Source organism: Mesoplodon bidens (genome assembly GCF_964165515.1).
Source record: "Mesoplodon bidens genome assembly, chromosome: 2".
Classification (NCBI taxonomy): Eukaryota; Metazoa; Chordata; class Mammalia; order Artiodactyla; family Ziphiidae; genus Mesoplodon; species Mesoplodon bidens.
The window spans coordinates 186377493-186396980 of NC_138177.1; the positions used below are offsets into that span (position 1 = coordinate 186377493).

Genomic DNA, 19488 nt, shown 5'->3' on the forward strand with positions numbered 1-19488 from the left:
AAGATTCTGCATGCCGCATGGCTCCGCCCAAAAAACAAAACAAGGAAAACTTAGTGTGACAAATGAGTGCAAAATAGCCTACTTACAATTGTTCTATATCGATTACATGTTGAAATAAAGTTTTTGGTTGGATTAAATAAATACATTGTTAAAATTAATGTAACCATGTTTCTTTTTACCTTTTTAATATGGCTGATGGAAAATTAAGGATTCCACATGTGGCTCCCGTTGTACTTGTATCGGACAGCGCCTGCTTAGAGCGATGAGCTGATTGGAGGAGATGGGTAGGAGCTGAGATGAGTTAGGCACTGGGTCCTATGAGCCTGGGGCCTGGAGGTGACACCTGGCAACTCATAAACCTGAATCGCAGCTCACCTGAACTAATGGCATTCAATTTTCGAGCTAATGGTCAAAGCAGTTTTATTTTTTTTTAATTGAAATACAGTTGATTTACAATGTTATGTTAGTTTCTGGTGTACAGCAAGTGATTCAGTTATATATACATATTCGTTTTCATATTCTTTTCCATTATGGTTTATTACAGAATATAGTTCCCTGTGCTATACAGCAGGTCTTTGTTGTTCACCTGTTTTATATATAGTAGTTTGCATCTGCTAATCCCAGACTCCTAATATATCCCTCCTCATCCCCTTTCCCCTTTGGTAACCATAAGCTTCTTTTCTATGTCTGTGAGCCTGTTTCTGTTTCATACATAAACTCATTCGTGTCATAGTTTAGATTCCACATATAAGTGATATCATATGATACTTGTCTTTCTCTGTCTGACTTCACTTAGTATGATAACCTCTGGGTCCATCCATGTTGCTGCAAATGGCATTATTTCGTTCTTTTTCATGGCTGAGCAGTATTCCATTGTATATATGTACCACATCTTCTTTATCCATTCCTAAGTGTTCCTAAGCAACACATAGGTTGCTTTCGTGTCTTGGCTGTTGTGAAGAGTGCTGCTGTGAACGTTGAGGTGCGTGTATCTTTTCGAATTAAGAGTTTTCTCCGGATACATGCCCAGGGGTGGGATTGCTGGATCGTACGGCAACTCTAGTTTTAGTTTTGTAAGGAACCTCCTCCATACTGTTTTCCATAGTGACTGCACCAGTTTACATTAAAAAAGTTTTTTTGGTGGGGAGAGCAGTTTTAAGATGCTGCCTCTAGAAGTGGGGAACCTAAGATCTCTTGCCCCTGATGGGATACGTCCATTAGGAAGAAAGCAGTGCTCCCCCGCCGGGGGCAGAAGGCCATGGCCAGGTGTTGACGTCCATTGCGTCGTTGTCAGAGAGCTTGTCCTCCTGGCATGGCGTGTGGGAGCAGGTGATTATGGGGGTGAAATTTCTTTCTGTCGTCCCTTGACCATTTCTAGCCGGTTAGGGATTGCTTAGGGGGCCTGCATGGTTAACTCTGGAGGTGGCCTGAATCGGAACCATGGCCAGTGCCGTTTGTGACCGTGAACCTCGGGTAGGTCGTGACTCCTTTTCCTGCTGTTTACTGTGTGGACAATCGGTTGAACCTCCTCCTAGGGGGTGGTGAGGACACATGTGACATTACACGGCAAGGGGTCCTAAGTCAGCTGTGACCTCAGAGTAGATTGTGAATCACCTTTTACGTGATTTTGAAGCAGTCAGGAATCCAAGTGGTGAGACCCTATAGACTTTTCTGAGCCGGCTTGTGAGGTTGGCCTTGTCTGTCGTCCGTTTAGACTCTGGTCTCGGGGGATGGAGCCACAGCGTCTTCTGTCCACAGCAGATGCTTGGTAGACAGGGGTGAGGAAGACAAATAAGGGGTTTGTAGAGCGAAACCAAGAGCACTGCTGATAAAGGGAGAATGGCCCCAGTTCCCGGACTCGGCCTGGGTGCCGCGCCTGGTCAGAACGCAGACAGGCCGCCCCGTTTCCTGCAGCAGAACCACTCAGCAGAGATGTTGGGTGTCGAAGAATCACAGAGCTGTTTTGCAAAAGTCAAGACATATTCAGAAGAAATTAATATACTTTGATGAGTATGAGTCATGCTTTTACTTTCTGTAACTTCTGTGGGGAGATGCTAGCTGTAGGCTGTCTGAATTGATGGTTTTGAGAGGAGCAGTTTAGGGCAGCTCTGCTCACCTAGAACAAGACCTCGGCTCCCTGGGCTGTCGCTTAGGACATCTCTCCCACTGTCAGCAAGGGTGTAGTTATGCGTCCCGTCCGTAGGGGTTTCTCTCTCGTGGCCCACTTTTCACATCACGGACAAACCTTGGCTGCTGCCTTCAGGTGGGAAGACAGAATCCTACAGCCTCGAAGGAAGCAGGGGAGCCTGAGCTGCGCCTGGCTTGTGGTGGAGGAGACGCAGAGACGCGGCAGGGGCTGCGGGTTGGGGCGAGGCTGGGAGATTCTGGGAATTGGGGGGGGGGGGCGGAAAGCACATTCCTGCCGCCCCTAGGCAGGTGCCAGCCAGCAGAGGTGGGCCCTGGGCAGCACGCAGCTGGGCAGCAGGTGGTCTCTGCCTTCCCTGAGCCCCCGCCTGCCCCCCGCAGCACTGCCTGCTCGGGCTCCCTTGGGTCCCACTGTCCATGCTGCCAGGGCCCCTGGGTCTTCTAGGCCTGCTCCGGTACTTTGTTAGCTAGAAATGTGAGGTGGACTGAGATTCACGTTCCCTTCTAGTTCAAGAATTTTTCTTAACAGGCACAAAATAGTATTTGTATGATAGCTTAAATAAAATAAGTCTGGGGTTTAAATTATTCAGCACAATAACAGTATGTTTGCAACTTTGCTTTCAGTAACATACTTCTTATCAGATGCTTTAATGTGTTCTGAAATGTAAATTCTTTTTTTATATATATTTATCTAATTATTATTTATTTTTGGCTGCGTTGGGGCTTTGTTGTTGCGCGCGGGCTTTCTCTAGTTGCGGCGAGCAGGGGCTACTCTTCGTTGTGGTGCACGGGCTTCTCTTGTTGCGGAGCATAGGCTCTAGGTGCGCGGGCCTCAGTAGTTGTGGCACACAGGCTCTAGAGTGCAGGCTCAGTAGTTGTGGCACACGGGCTCAGTTGCTCCGCGGCATGTGGTATCTTCCTGGACCAGGGCTTGGAACTCATGTCCTCTGCATTGGCAGTTGGATTCTTAACCACTGCACCACCAGGGAAGTCCTGAAGTGCAAATTCTCTATAGTAATTTTCAAATGTGACATTGAATAGCAACCATAAATAGTTTGCATATGATGGTAAAGCTAAGTAGTGTCTTCTGAATGATGGGTTTAGATGAACAGAAGGTGGAATTTGCGGCTATTGATATTGCTACCTGCTTGATGAGGCACATCTCTGTGGAGGGAGGATGGAGCTGGCTTACAAAAACTATGTTTTTTACTTTTTGTGCTCTCTGCAATCTGTCCATGGGGCTGGAGTACTTTCCTGTTGTTCTCAGGTACATGGTTGATTTTTCGTTTTTTTTTGCTGTACGCGGGCCTCTCACTGTTGTGGCCTCTCCCATTGCGGAGCACAGGCTCCGGACGCGCAGGCTCAGGAGCCATGGCTCACGGACCCAGCTGCTCTGCGGCATGTGGGATCCTCCTGGACCGGGGCACGAACCTGTGTCCCCTGCATTGGCAGGCGGACTCTCAACCACTGCGCCACTAGGGAAGCCCCAACATGGTTGATTTTTAAAATTCTATTTTTGGGGCTGCGCCTTGCATCTTGGAGGATTTTAGTTCCCCGACCAGGGATCATACCCGAGCCCAGCAGTGAAAGTGCCAAGTCCTAATCACTGGACCACTGGGGAAGTCCCATACATATTTGATTTTTTGTTAGGCAGTAAATCCCTTTGGATGCATTTAACCCTATTATGACGCCACTCACTCAAGGACTGGCTTTGGGTCTTGGGAAATGAGGAAAGCATGTGCTAGAGTGGTGGTGTTGGAACCATTCACAGGGCATCAGACCAGACATCAGCATGGTACCATCTTGGGGGGCTTTTCCACTGCCGTGATGTCTGGGTTTAGCATGGATTTCCTAGAATGACACGTGGGTTCCCAGAAATTCAGTTTGCGTATATGTGGCGTTTGACTGTCAGTGACTTTATGAAGTTATGTGTAGGTTCTGTTGTGATTTGAAAAGTACAAGAACCTTTATTTTCAAAAGGTAGTAAACGGAAGTGAGACTCTTCTTCCCTCTTATAGAACCTCAGCTGGGGCCCTCGTGGTGATCAGACCTTTGTTAAGGCTAATAAGTAAATTCACTTTATGTATAGATTATATCTTGTATCTTTTTAATTTCTATTTACAGAACTAATGTACGATCGTTGTATACATTTAGTTCTGGTAAGAATGATGACATTTTCTACATTGTCCTAGTGCTTTGGGGATATGCTTCAATTGGAGTTAAACAGTAATTTAGAAGAAGAGTATACTGCATTGTCCATAAATGTAAAATGTGAAAAGTAAAAGTGTCTTATGTGTGTATTATCAGTAAACACTTAACTGAGGGGCTGTGAGTTTTCTTTTAAAATTTGCATCAGAAAATTGAGAAACAGGAAAATCTTGTGAGGTATCTTAGATGTTGGGGACAGACTATTTAAATCATTGCATTCTAGTAAAATGTAACACACACATGTCAGTTTTAAAATAACGTGTAAAAATTTGCTGGATACTTTAATCCAGAGCCAGATGGGAATTTTGTGTGTAATTAGGTTTCCTCTCTTAGTCTCCATTACCAGCTGGTCACCCATATCAAAAACTAGTTATGGTTTACTTTGTACTGAATGTTCTGATATCTGCTACTTCTTAGAAGCTGATATAATGTTTCATCAAAACTTAATTTTTTGTCACTTTTGAGACATACCAGCCTCCATGGTCAACCATTCAGTTGTTCAGACAAATTTGAGAATTTTGGGGATTGACTCTTTCTCATAGACAACCAGCTAACGTGGCAACGTGATCCATGTCAAAATACAACACGATCTGCTTGTGAGATCCCTGTGCTCCTATACTTTTGAAACTAAGAGATATATAACAGATTTCATACATACTTGTAATGTAGTCAAACAATACCAAGAAGTAATGACTTTTTTTTTGTTTGTTTGTTTTTTGTTTTTTTTTTGGTTTTTTGCGGTACGCGGGCCTCTTACTGTTGTGGCCTCTCCCATTGCGGAGCACAGGCTCCAGACGCGCAGGCTCAGTGGCCATGGCTCACGGGCCCAGCCGCTCCGCGGCATGTGGGATCTTCCCAGACCGGGGCAGGAACCCGTGTCCCCTGCATCGGCAGGCGGACTCTCAACCACTGCACCACCAGGGAAGCCCCAGAAGTAATGACTTTTAAAAAAAAATTTATTAAGAGAATGTTCAAACATAGATTACAGGCAGAATATTAGGAAATCATCCAGCTGTAACAGAATTCTGCTAGTTTTGTTTAGTCTCCTTTCTTCCTATCAGAGTGTTTTAAACGAAGTCCCCAAATCATATCATTTCACTCATAAGTAAGAAGCGTTTCTCACGGTTAAGGACTTCAGTTTCATTATGGCACCGAATGAAAGAGCGGCAGCCCCTTGTCAGCAAATACCCGGACGATATTCAGGTTTTCCTGGTGTTCTCTGTACATTTGGATTTTAAATCAAGATTCAAGGTCTCTAACATTTAAACAGAAACTATTCTAATGGAAAATTGAAATACATAATAAGTTAACCAACAGTATAAGGAACTCCATCACCGAACTAAAGCAATTACCACCTCACGACCAAACTTGTTCTTCTGTGCTCTCCCCCGTTTCCCTGCTCGGTTGTTTTACAGCGAATTTCAGACATGTCATTTTATTCTTAAATCTGTCAGGGTATAGCTTCCCACGCCAGGGAAGCCTGCGGGTGTCGTGTGGTGGAGTTGTCCCGCGCTCTGGGGATTTGCCTCACTGCTCGGGTTTTGTTAAAGCAGCTGTGACCCAGGAAGGGTCCATCACCCTTTGGACTTGTGCTGTCTTGATTTTGGAGATTAACTTGGATTTAGGAATGGAAGAAAAACCAGAAAAGCTGGTGAAATGGATTCAAATCCCTCACGCAAACTCCCCTCTCTCAGAATGCTCTTTTGTCTGGAGGTGAGGTGCGGTACTGGTACTCGTGTGGCCGAGCAGGTTGGCAGACTCCTGCCCCCGTGGCGCGGGGTGCTCGGCGGGGCTGTTGTTGCCCCAGGACGTTGAGCGCAGCACGGGCACCGTGGCTGGCGTCCCGGGCCGCCTTCCTGTGGGTCGCGAACCCGCGTGTGCGTGGCGGCTGTTCTGTGGGGGGTGCACTTCGTGGTCTGATCGCTGAGCACACAGAAAGGCTTGCAGAGCCCTTACAGTTGTCTTGTTCGTTTTCTTCTCGGCCCTGCGGTGTTGGTGCTGTGTCGTTCCTGTGGTGCAGTCAGCGGACGGGAGTGGAAAGTGAGCGGGTGAGAGTCACATTCCCTGTGTGTCGCAAACCAGAACCTGAAATTATAGTTTGATGCAGTCACTCCACTTTGTCCTTAATATCAGCTCGTATCATTGTTAGTGACTGGGTAATAACTGGGGCGCTGGCGGCCCTTGAGGTGTCCTTCCTAGACTTTACAGGGGTCTTGACTAGAGGGGCGTGGTGCTGCATTCACCGTGAAGTACATTATATCACAAATGTGAAATATTTAAATAAAAAATTATGTTAACACTTTAACTTACAGAGAGATACTGGGTATAACCTAAAGTAGGGGCAGACCACTTCACATACTTGCTTTTAAGATACTTAAATTTCTGTGGAAAGTATTTCCAAAGCAAGCTCTAAATAAAAGCTGGTGGCAGATGTGGGTCATAAAGAACAGAAGTGAGACTCTCAGCAGGTCCTGTCTTAGTGGATTAGACTGGTCAGTGCGCTGAGTCAGCATGGCCAGTGCTTAGCTGTGACTTTGGCCCGGGAGGAGAGAAGGAGCCCAGGCCACGTAAACCTGATGGTGGGCTTCTCAGAGGCTCTGGGGGACTAAGGATAGTGAAGAGAACAGCAAAAGCAGTTACGTGTAAGTAAGACCTTTAAAATGTACATTCATTTTTTGTGATCAAAGAAATATAAAACTGCATGTCCAGTATTTGGAAAATGAAGAGAAAAATATGACCAATAATTCTAACAAAAATGCTGTCTTATTACATGTGTTTTTAAATTAGGTATGTTTTTGGCCTTCTTAAATAGCTAAAATTATTACACACAAATTTATTTTTCATTTAGCAAATAATGAGCATTTTTCTAGGTTTTTATACTATCTCCCTTATTGTTCCTAGTGATATGTAACAGTTCACCCAGTAAACGGTTAACATTTCCTAGCTTTTTTTTTTAACTGAAAAGTATGGTGGAAGAATTGTGAATGCTTCTTGGTTCAACGGCCCAGATAACCAGTTAACTTTTTTGAAAAAAACTTTTTTTTTTTGAAAAAAAAATTATGAAGACATAATTTGTCTTTTTTCCTTATATATATATATGATAACGTGAAAAATCAGAGCTGCCCCTATTCCTGTGTATTTCCCCCCAAAATAGCCATTAACGTTTTCTTGTGTATATAGAAAAAAGATTGCTTACATTAGCATAGATGTTTATTCTTTTCATATGCACAGAAGGAGAAATATCATCATTTATATATTTTTCTGTACCTTGTCTCTTTCATTTGCTGTTATCTTCACAGAAGAGCATTTGGGACGAACTTTTAGTTTGTGGGAATTAGGAATTTTTTGCTTCCCGTCAGTCCCGCTCTATATCTGAGTGTTCAGGCTCCTTGCTATCCGTGGGTTGCCGACTTCTCTTTGGGGGAGTGTTGACTGCTTGGCCTTGTGTGATGGTGGTGTTGCCCGGTCCCTTCACACTCATCCTATGAGGCCAGTTCAGTGTCCGTTAGCCCAAGGCGCGGGAGGCTGTCCATCGTGGATGTGTGTGTGCCCCACAGAGGAGGTCCTGGACTGTGCCACGTCAGAGTGAACCCCAGTGCCCAGAGGGTGACGGGGAGAGGTGAGCGTGCTGGAGTGTCCCTCCATCGGTGAGAGGCCATCTGAAGATAACTTCTTTTCCAGATTGGATTTTTAAAAATACACCTTCGACATGTAGAATAAAGAATGTAGTTGAAAAAAATTTTTTAATGTCTACCAGCAGGTTTCTCTTTCTGACCAGACTGTAGAGATCAAAAAGGGCCTTTCAGGACACTTATTTTTATTCGTAGTAGAGATATGAATACCCTTTTCTTTAAAAATTCACGGATACGAATTTTGAGTCTCCTAATTGAGACTTGAATGTGGACACTGATCGTAGAGAGAGCCGTAATCAAAAGGCAGTATTAATAATTCATGTTATTTAATGATGAAAGAGAAGTAGATCTGATTTTCTTCTCTTTGCTTGTGACTAAAGATTAAAGTCAGCAAGTATTGGTATTATTGCTTCTGAAATTTTGAGAGATAACTGAATTGGAGCTTCTCATTTTAAAGATAGTTAAGTTTTCAATAAATTAATTTCTCTAAAGCAATACAGCTGGGTGATTATCATGTATTGATATATATTTTATAATATGTAAAAATAAGAGCATCTAATTAAATGAAATATTTAATTTTAATATCTCAGGAGCTATTCCATCTAATACTGGGATTTGGGTCTTTACCTAAAGACCACCTAGCATCTCTGAAAGTTCTTTCTGTTTATCTCGATCCTAGGAGTTTGTTGGTTTTGTCCTTACTTTAAAAGCTAGCTTAGCTTTTTAGTGTTTAAATTAGGATCAGAATACATGGTTTGTTGACTAAAACTAAGCATTTAATTCAGTGTACCTTATGACAGCATTAGCTGTTAGTTTTCTTCACGTTGATTTTGGAAGGATTGAAAGAAGTAGCTTCTCCACAGACTAAGAACAATTCTTTAACGTGGGGGTGGGGAGTGTTAACTGGGATAAAACTGCCCCCAGCTCTGCCGGATTGTCCTTATAGTATAATTTGATCACGTGTGAAATGCACGTGCGTTGCAGCAGGCCGCCAGGGTTGGTGGGGAGGATGCAGGGCCGTCCATAAGCTCAGGAAACGCGTCGGCACAGCTTTCTGTTTTAAAATTATTTCGTGTTCTCTTGGCACTGTTAATATTTCATACATTAATATTCATCAGCTGCAGTCCTCAGAGTTTGATACATGAACACGAGAGAGAGAATTGGCCCGGTTATCACATAGGGTAACTCCAGCCATGCTCCCTTTGTCCAGGGAGGCGCCGGCGAGTCTGCGTGGGCGAAGCTTGCCGGGGCTTACAACACCCACTTGAAGTAACGCCTCTAGGAACAGTGGCGGCACTGTGCTTGCCTTCCTGGACCGCTGGAGTGGCAGACCCTGCCTTTGTCCTCTGAGATGCCTCAGCTCCGCGTCATGGCCCCACCCCATTAGGCCTTTCCTGGTAGTTGTGCAGACTTTCATTTAGGGTCAGCCCAAGGGACTTGATGCCTCTAGAAGCCCAGCACTTCCCCTTCTGCTTCCTGCCCGGCCCGCCCCGGCAGCTAATGGCGTTTTGTGGCTGTGAATAGTCGTGGGCTGGTGGGTGCAGGTGAGGGCAGGAGCCAGGAACTTAACACATACTTTTTAAAGATGCTTTTTATTGGGAAAGGTATTTTTGTTTTCTCAATAAGTATTCTGTAATATAGACCATGTAACAATTATTTTGAATGCTTTTGTACAGAAAAAGTTTATCTAGACTGGGAACTAACAACTATGTTTCTTGGGTCATCCAGATTATTTCCCCCAGATGTGTTTCCATTTTAAGAAAATAAATAATTACTGTTAATTAAATATCTGGTGTACATTATAATAACCCTGTGACTTTCACACAAAATCTGTGATGGAAGAATTCTCCCCTCTGTGTTTAGATAGGAAATTGAGGCCCTTGCATAAGCTGTGTTTGCATGTGGGAGCTAATTGTATTCTTAAGTGATTAAAAGATGTTGGTAATTGTATCTTCAGCTTTGTGATAGGTTGGTCATAGTTAGGATTGACCTAACAGCTATGTTCTTGGTCAGAAATGCAACCCCCAGTTACGACATTCCCTTGGGGAAATAAGTCTCTTGTTTAATAGGATAATTGTGTTTTGACCCTGATTTCAGGAATACTGTCTAATGAGCCTGGGGGTGGGGCAGGATCAAGAGTAGGCAGCAGGGCTGCTTGTACTGAGCCTACTTTGGCCTGTACCCATAAGGACTGCGGTGTTGTCTCTGAGTATCCTGGGATCCCAGAGCCCATTTTGGTGGGAGGGTAAGTTGTCCTGAATCAGAGACCTGTTGGACACCAAACTGAGTCTTTTTAGAATCGCTGTGTGGGACTTCCCTGGTGGCGCAGTGGTTAAGAATCCACCTGCTAATGCAGGGGACACGGGTTCGAGCCCTGGTCCGGGAAGATCCCACATGCTGCGGAGCACCTGCGCCCGTGCACCACAACTACTGAGCCTGCCCTCTAGAGCCCGTGTGCCGCAACTCCTGAAGCCCACATGCCTAGAGCCCGTGCTCCGTAACAAGAGAAGCCACTGCAACGAGAAGCCCGCGCACCGCAACGAAGAGTAGCCCGCGCTCGCTGCAACTAGAGAAAGCCCGCGTGTAGCAACGAAGACCCAATGCAGCCAAAAAAAAAAAAAATTAGAATCACTGTGTGAACATTTTGATGTCTTCTGGGCAGTCATGGGTTCGAGATCATTGACAGGGCTTTGAGGTGCTGGGTTGCCAGGTTGCCGCTGTACTCTATTTCCTGAACTAACTACCCCAGGGTTTTCATGTGAGACCTTTTCTGAACGTCAGTCTTAGGTTCTTGAGTTTATAGTGAGACCCAAATCCTTCGTGAAACCTGCTTCTAAACAGAGTTTTCTTTCTTCAGCCCACCACCACCTTTTGAATAGTCTATTAGACGTTGTCATTGAACAAAGCTTGTGTATAATAGTAATTATACTTCGTTAACACAGCCCTTGTAGGCATTTTATACCTTCTTATGAATGCTAAAGAAAGGTGCTCTGATTTGTAATGAAACCATAGCTCTCAAAATTTCAATCTCCTTCTCTCACCTGCTTCATTAAATTACTCAGTCATTGTTTATTAATTTTTTGTGCTTTTCTCTTTCAGATCTAAGATTCTTTGAGGTGACTTTGAAGAGCACTAAGATTAGAAGATGAGTGAACTTGACCAGTTACGGCAGGAGGCCGAACAGCTTAAAAACCAGATTAGAGTACGTAGCTATGTGTGCTCAGTTTTGTTAATCATTTGGATTTCAGATGCAAAGTTACCATTTTAAGGAAAGATGGGTTACAGAATACAGACTATTCATTGTTTTGGATTGAAATTGAATCTTAAGTGGCCCAGGATGTAGAAATTACAGATCCAGGGCTTCCCTGGTGGCGCAGTGGTTGAGAGTCCACCTGCCGATTCAGGGGACACGGGTTCGTGCCCCGGTCCGGGAAGATCCCATGTGCCGCAGAGCGGCTAGGCCTGTGAGCCATGGCCACTGAGCCTGCGCATACGGAGCCTGTGCTCCACAGCAGGAGAGGCCACAACAGTGAGAGGCCCACATACCGCCAAAAAAAAAAAAGAAATTACAGATCCAGGTATTTGGCCTAGTACATTATTTTCAGGATTTTGTTTTCTTTCTCTCTTTCTTTCTTTTTTTAAACATCATTATTGGAGTATAATTGCCTTACAATGTTTTGTTAGTTTCTTCTAGGATTTTGTTTTCTAGCATATTTTCACTTCACTATACAGCAAATGTTTCCATAGAATTTATAGACATCTTGTACCTTTTTTCTTGACTTTGGGAATTAGCTTTGTGACATTCTTTTGGTCACTGTATGGAGTGTGGTATTCACTTCCCCCACTGTGACTGCTAAGTTGAGGGCAGGAAACTTGTTTAAAAATAAGAGTATTAACAACAGTAATAAAAAGTATTTTAAGTGCGCGTGATTTGTTCTTAATTTTGAAAAAAGGTGTTTCCTAGGGATGGTTATGGCTGTTAGAGCACTAACATCTATCTTCAAATAGATGCTCTGTTCAAATAGAGCATCTCTTTGAAGATAAAAACAGCCAGGTATCATTCAGCTGTCCTGTAGAAAGTAGGATAGTTGCAGAGTTCTCAAGCCTTACCATCCAATCTGTCACTGATGTTTATAATGGTGCACTGCAGAACCCGTGAACTTTTAAAAGGGGATGCATACTAGGTCCAACTATAAGGATGGAGCCTAATTATTTCCTTTTAAAAGACCAATTATATGTTCAGAAAGCCTAGTGGTAATTGGAAAGAAAGATCAGCATCATTTTAGCCGACGTTTTCTTGAAGTTGAGAAAAGATAATGGAATCATCTGAGATCTACCATCAAAGAGGAAACAAAATATCCTTTTACTGTAAGAATTTCAAATCTTAACATTTAAGAGATACGATATAGCTCAATAAAAATAAGGAAGAGTTAGTATTTTTAATGGTTTGCTCTGATCAGATTTGTTTAATACGTCCAGCCACACTCCAGAATATAGAAATCAGAATTTTGTTTTTCTAGCAACAATAAGTTGTTGTTTATAAGTTGTTCATAAATAGTGGGTTCAGATCTATTCGTAGCAAATAAGAGAGTTCATATGGCATAGGTAAAAAAAAAAAAAAAAATCCAAATTTGGTGGAAAAACAATAAAGGCTGAAAGTCAGTGTTGCATCTCTTCCTCCCATTTTTTAGACCCGTTTTCTGTAAAGCACACACAGCCCTCCTCTTAGGGGACAGAGCTGTCGTGTGAGCCACATGTGGAATTTAAAACTGTAAAAACTGGTAGAATTAATTTTTAACAACTGTATCTAAACCAATATATCTAAAAGGTCACCATTTTGATATATAATTAACAAATACATTTACTTTTTACACTCTTTTTTGGTACTGAGTCTTGCCAATTCAGGGTCTCTTACATGAAGTGGCTTCAGCGTGCACCCGCGGCATCTCCCATGGTGCCTGCTCCACGCGGACCATCCCCAGGAGAGTGGACGAGCTGCACAGCCATCTCCATACCCATCTGCACAGGCTTTGCCTCTGAGGCTGTGCTGGTTTCTTTGCACAGTATAGGGTCGACAAAGCTGTTTGAGTCCATTACATCAAATGGGAACGGAGGACTTTCTTTAACAAAGGAAAAAAACCACCCTTTTCCCCGATTACCCAAGGAACACATGCTTGTTAAAGAACGTAGGGCACAGCAAATCAAACGAGATGGTAGATGATTCTGAGAGGGGTCTCTTGCTTTATTAGATTGGTCTTTAAGCTGAAAGACCCCAGAGAGACTGTGTCATCTTACTTTTGGTCATGTTTGTGAGGAAACACAGGCTCTCAATGGGATGCAGATTGAAATATGGCATGTCTTAAACACATGGGCTACCAATGGATGAAGGGGAACTCCACGACATGTACAGGCGCAAATTTTTTTCAAAGTGACTGTGCCGACCCTGCAAGTGAACAAGATGGGCCCTGCAAGTGAACAAGTGACGCATACGGGTGCTTGTCTCCAGCGACAGCAGAGCCGGGGTGGTCAGTGCGGCCCTAGTGGGATGGGCCTGGCCGCGTGCTGCCCTGTGCTGGACCGACATCCAGCCAGGATAAGACCTGACTGGCTGTGGGTCTGTATGTGCTCCTCTGGGTGAGGGGCAGGAAGGCGACCTGCTGTCTTCAGTGACTCTTCTCAGCACAGACAGTACAGGAGCTTTGGCTAAAGAATAAGCCATTGTGAACGTATCACCAGGCCATTAAATTGGAATTTAATCTAAAAAATGTTGACGATTTCTGTCTTTATTAAGCCGTTACGGAGATGGTTTCCATTAGAAGACTTCTTCCTGCAGGGTTGGAAGTTGAAGATTGAATTGCTCTGAGGATGCTGTACTCATTTACATTGAGCACTTGTTGGCTAAAATGAAGACTGAATTAGAGTTCCCTGTGTTTAGTGTTTCAAATGGTTTTTCTGTCTGTTCTCTGTGGTGTCAGTGCAGTCTGCTCTGGACATTACAAAATCCATTTTAATCTCTGGACACTAACCAGAATGAAGCCACTTAAGTCCCATGGTTTACTTTTTCCATTTAAAAAATTCTTGTTAGGGACCTCCCTGGCAGTCCAGTGGTTAAGGACTTGGCGCTTTCACTGCAGTGGCCCAGGTTCAATCCCTGGTCGGGGAACTAAGATCCTGCAAGCCATGTGGTGCAGCCAAAAAACAAATTTAAAATTCTTGTTATTCTTTTTTAAAATTGAAAGCTGTGTATAATATCAGTAAGAATGGTACTCAGGGCTTCCCTGGTGGCACAGTGGTTAAGAATCCACCTGCCAATGCAGGGGACACAGGTTCAACCCCTGGTCTGGGAAGATGCCACACTCCGTGGAGCAACTAAGCCCATGCACTACAACTACTGAGCCCACGTGCCACAACTACTGAGCCCTGTGCCGCAACTATTGAGCACATGTGCCACAACTACTGAAGCCCATATGCCTAGAGCCTGTGCTCCACAACGAGAAGCCACCGCAGTGAGAAGCCCGCGCACTGCAACAGAGTAGCCCCTGCTCGCCGCAACTAGAGAAAGGCTGTGTGCAGCAACGAAGACCCAACACAACCAAAAAATAGATAAATAAATAAATAACAAATTTTTAAAATGGTACTCAGAAATGAATATTGAACTCTGTGAGTAACTGATAGAGTCCCTGATGGAAAACCTGCTGCTCTGTGTCTCCCCTCCTCTTGGTCTTGACCCCAAGTTTAGGTGTTGGCACAGAAATACCTGATTATATAATTTTTGTGTTTTAACGAAATAAGCAGATTTAACTAAGCAGAATGGCTTCTGATAGGATAGTTTGAGTTGAATTTGGAATCTAGCTATTTGGTCCCTCTTTAATCACCATCTTGTTGAATATACTCCCTGTGCTGGGCTGGTGAGTATTAGCACCAGCTTCGTGAAGCAGAAATAATTAGCAGTGAGGCCGTTTGCCCTGGAGGGGTCCCCGGGCCCTCCCACACGAGTGCTCACATGCGTGTCAGTGAGAGCAGGTGGTCAGATGACACAGTGGCAACGTTTCTATTAGAAATTGTCATAATTTCCTTTGAAATTATTCCTACACAAAAAAAGGTTTTAGGCCCCATCCCTACGTTCAAATTTTGACCCTCTTAAAGCTGTTGTCTCATTTTCCCTCAGAATGTATGGCTTTCTGTCTGTAAAAATATATACGCTGGGGCTTCTCTGGTGGTGCAGTGGATGAGAATCTGCCTGCCAATGCAGGGGACACAGGTTCGATCCCTGGTTCTGGAAGATCCCACATGTCGCAGAGCAACTAAGCCCGTGCGCCACAACTACTGAAGCCCACGCGCCACAACTACTGAAGCCCACGTGCCACAACTACTGAAGCCTGCACGCCTAGAGCCCACGCTCTGTGACAAGAGAAGCCACCACAGTGAGAAGAAGCCTGCGCACTGCAACGAAGAGTAGCTCGTATGCAGCCATGAAGACCCAACACAGCCGGAAAATATGTCTCTATATATATGTGTATATATACACACACACACTAATTTTGAGATTTCAAGATTTTTTTTCTAGTAACTTGGATCACTTAGGAGCAATGAGAACATTTTAATCAGCTTGAGTAGCATTGCTTTGTAGTTCTCATCTGCTTCACAAGGTCATTTTATAGATAAGAAAACAGGTAACGGGCTGCCAACAGCCAGAGAGTCTTAACCTGAATTTGGTTGTTTTGATCCCACATCCTTTGCTCTTTTGTGTAGAGGTTAGCTTCAGGGATTGTTTGGCTTGGAAACAAGAGTCTTAGTTAACACACTCTAGAAGAAAAGTTCTCTGGGCTGGCCAGTCAGTGCTTTTTAGACGTCGTTTCTGTGGGCCCCACGGCTCCTGGGCTGGTAGAAGGAGCGAGACGCACGTGCAGGTCTGTGGGAAGGTACCGGAGTCTCGCAGGCAGGAGAGGAGGCTCTGGGGGCGCGGGGGCGCTGTGCATTAGACGGGGTAGTCTGCAGGCCAGGCACGCACTTGGGTGTTGCTGGTTCTCTGTTGAGTGTGCTCGGGACCGTGGGTGCGGGGCTGGGCGGGGGGGCGGCGAAGGAAGGGGTCTGAGCTCTCCCACCCTGGTGGAGGCTCTCCGGGACTGCAGTGCCAGCACCTTGGAGTGACTATCTGAAACAGCACTAATTCCCTCTTTATCATTGTCTTTCCCTAGGATGCTAGAAAAGCGTGTGCAGATGCAACTCTCTCCCAGGTAAGAGCAGTTTGTGCAGAGTCGCTGGCCTGGCCTGGAGGTTGGTGCTTGTGGCGCCTCCACTGGGGATCTCTAGAGGGAGAGCTCTGATTCTCTCCTGTGCACAGTGAGGGTGTGGGGCACTGCTCCAAGGGTTCTGCGCAGGCCCTTACCACGCTAGGCGAGGCCGTGGTGTGTCGCAGATGACAAATAATGTCTCTCGAGCCTTCTTGCGGAGGTTGGAGTTGTAAATGTTATTGCAGTGTTGATACAGCTATTTCAGAGTTCCTCTCCCTAGCAAAATCTGCCTCAGAACTTCGATTTCTAAAGTCCGGTTTGGCAGATTCTCAAAAAGTTAAAACATTAGTCATGAGCCAGCAGTTCCACTCCTAGATGCACTCCCAGAGGAGCTGAGAGCTGACGCTCAAACAAGCCCGTGTATGCGCATGCTCACGTCGACTCGGTTCCCAGCAGCCAGAGCAGAAAGCAGATATCCGCAGATGGAGGAGCGCAGGGACAAAGTGTGGCCTGTCCACGCGGTGGGATGTTACTCAGCCATAGAAGGGATGAATCTCGAGACATGGCGCTCAGTGAAAGAAGGTCACATGTTGTGTGATTCCATGCATATGAAATGTGTGGACAGGTCACCCTGTAGAGACAGAAGATAGGTTCATGGTTGCCCGGGGTTGGGGAGGAGGCTGTAGTGAGCAGCCACTTAATGAATGTGGGGTTTCCTCTGGGGGCGATGAGAGTGTCTTAGGAGGCAGCTGCGTGGCTATGCTAGATAGGACATACTCTCAGATGGTGCATTTCACCTCATTGAAAAACAATATTTTTGTCCAAAGAATTGAACAGAAATTTGAAAGAAAAATTATATTCCTACTTCTGTTGAGTATGATTTTTTTACATCGTCTTAGCGCTTTAGGAGATGTTATTTAATTGGGGTTAAACAATAAGTTAAAGAAAAATTAGACTGCATAGAATAACCTGCATTTGAATCTCAAATGCACTTTGGACTGTACGTGTTTTTAAAACCCATTATCGTGATACACTTGTATTCCATTTGTCAACCCAGAATCATTAACGTCAGGTTTTTGTATGTTGGAGTGAACAGCAGGTTTGCATGTATAGTTTTGTGCCCTAAGCTACAGAGTACAGAGGAGATTCCATCGTTGTCGAGCTCAGCGCACAGCCTGGTCGCTGGACAGTCTGTAAGGCTGGAGCCCAGTGTTCGATTGTGATGTAGGCTGACGAGGCTGTAATTCGGAGGAAACTCGTGAGGGCCTGATGGAGGCAGGAGGAGCTGGGCCGGGTGGCCAGCTAGGGAGACAGCAGAGCCCAGCGGGGAGGAGGCTCTGGGCCAGCCCCAGGCCTGCTACGCCCGGGGGGAGGGGACGGGGGTCCTGGAGAACAGGTAGAGTAGCAGACTTCCGAGAACAGGGAGAGGGAAGGTAGGTGCCCTGGGAAACGGGAGAAATCACGGAGCGAGACCTGGCGGACTGGAAGGAGCGGGGCAGGCACAGCCATGGCCAGGGCGCCGGGGCCAGTGAGCGGGCTGGGCGTGGGGCAGAGGAAACCTCGCGGGGAGAGCACGCGTCCCGCGATGTTAATTTGCAGTAACTTTTATTTTTAAGATCACAAACAACGTCGACCCAGTGGGAAGAATCCAGATGCGTACCAGGAGAACGCTGAGGGGGCACTTGGCCAAAATCTATGCCATGCACTGGGGCACGGATTCCAGGTGTGTGGGGCTTGGGCACACGTAGCGCTTGACACGTGCACGGAGGAGAAAATAACCTGAACTCATTGGCTGTGACTTGTAAAGAAAAAATTAGGCATTTGCGTCAGATGTGCGAGCAGCCAGGCGCCCGAGCTCCATCTGTGTCCCTGCCTGCCTCCCCGCCTGCCTTGGCCGGCCGGCCGCACCCGGTCAGCTCCTCACCGCCCTCCCTTTGCCTTTGTCCTCCCAGCTCCGCGGCTCGGCGCCCATGCCACCTTGGGGAGGTGACCTGTCCTCTGTGCCGTGGCTCCTCCTCTTTGCAGCCTGTTCCTCGTGGCCTCTCGGCCACACCCTCTCCTGGTTTCGGTGCCCCGGCTCAGGGATCAGAAGCCGCTTGCTGCGGTGTCCGTGTCCGGAGGGTTAGAACAGCGACTCATGTCCCAAGGGTCCTGCATGAGTCTGAGCTGGTCCTAGCTGCTGTCGCCGCCTCTCCCCCGCCTGTCTGCCCCACCTCCCTTTTCTCTAGCCTCTCATTCTTTCTACTGTGAATTCTGCCCCGTGTTCAGACCTCTTTCTAGGTTCTTCATCTCCATTGCCCTCCCGGTCCCTCCTACCATTGCCCTTAACCTGCAGCAGCATTGAAATGAAATCCATTCAGCTCTTTTCTGTTCCTGTTTTAGAGGCTGCTGGGAAGTCTTTCTCCACTTTTCCACCCAAGTAATTACATAAAATGCTGTGTGACTTTGTGACTGTAACATGTTCTTTCAAATGGCTAACATGATATTTTAGATGCCTTTCTTAGAGTAGCATTTTTTCATGTTTAATTATCAGAGAAGAATTGTCTGCTTGGTGGTTTTTTTCTTTGTTCATGAAATTGCCTGCTTTAGAGTGTCAACAGCTACAGAACAAAAGAGTCTATTTTTAGTTTTTTCTGTAGACTATCCCATATAATTCCAAATGCAAATGAGAGCTAACTTAGATCATTTTAATGATGGCAGTAATCAGAAAGAATAAAAATGGAAAAAGAAAGAAAAATGCCCTTACTAGTCAATCCACCTTAGAATTTATTGTCAAAAGTAGATGGTAACCAAACAATATCTTACCTTTGGGTCTTTCCTCCCATCTGTGGGAACATCAGTGTCCTGATTAGACAGGACGTTGGATGGATAGTGATGTGTCACTTGTGCCCTGAGAGGTGACCAAGAGCTGTGTTCAAGGAACTAAGGCAGGTGTGTGGCCAGAGCTGTGGTGATGTGGAGAGGGGCTCATGGGAGGCCGGGGGCTGGCAGCACCAGATCTCACAGGCGTCCCGATCACCGCTGCCAGGCTTTGCATGCCCTCTGGTTCCAACACAAATTCTGCCTCAAGAGCCCTGTGGTCGAAGGAACGAATGCAAAGGCAGGAATAAGCAGCACTGCGTTCCGGGTCGTGGTCACCCCTGAGAGAAGGGTGACGTGGGAGACCCAGGAGATGCTGCTGGGTGTTGCATGGGTCTTGTTCTCTTTCTTGGACAGCGTCGTGGGTACATGGGCATTTGTTTTAAAGCTGCTCTTCAAACGACAGTTAT

The 19488-nt window shown here is 45.6% G+C and overlaps 1 protein-coding gene across 3 annotated transcripts in view; it reads left to right on the top strand.

Annotated features, from left to right (window-relative positions):
* The window catches only part of GNB1 (G protein subunit beta 1), a 93731-nt gene that overhangs the window by 56102 nt on the left and 18141 nt on the right, over window positions 1-19488 (top strand). For all 3 annotated transcript variants that reach the window (XM_081224818.1, XM_081224817.1, XM_081224816.1), the window contains 3 exons: window positions 11085-11187; window positions 16184-16222; window positions 17836-17942. In XM_081224818.1, coding sequence (XP_081080944.1) covers window positions 11131-11187; window positions 16184-16222; window positions 17836-17942 — 203 coding nt within the window. In that variant the 5' untranslated portion in view covers window positions 11085-11130. The remainder of the gene's footprint in view (window positions 1-11084; window positions 11188-16183; window positions 16223-17835; window positions 17943-19488) is intronic.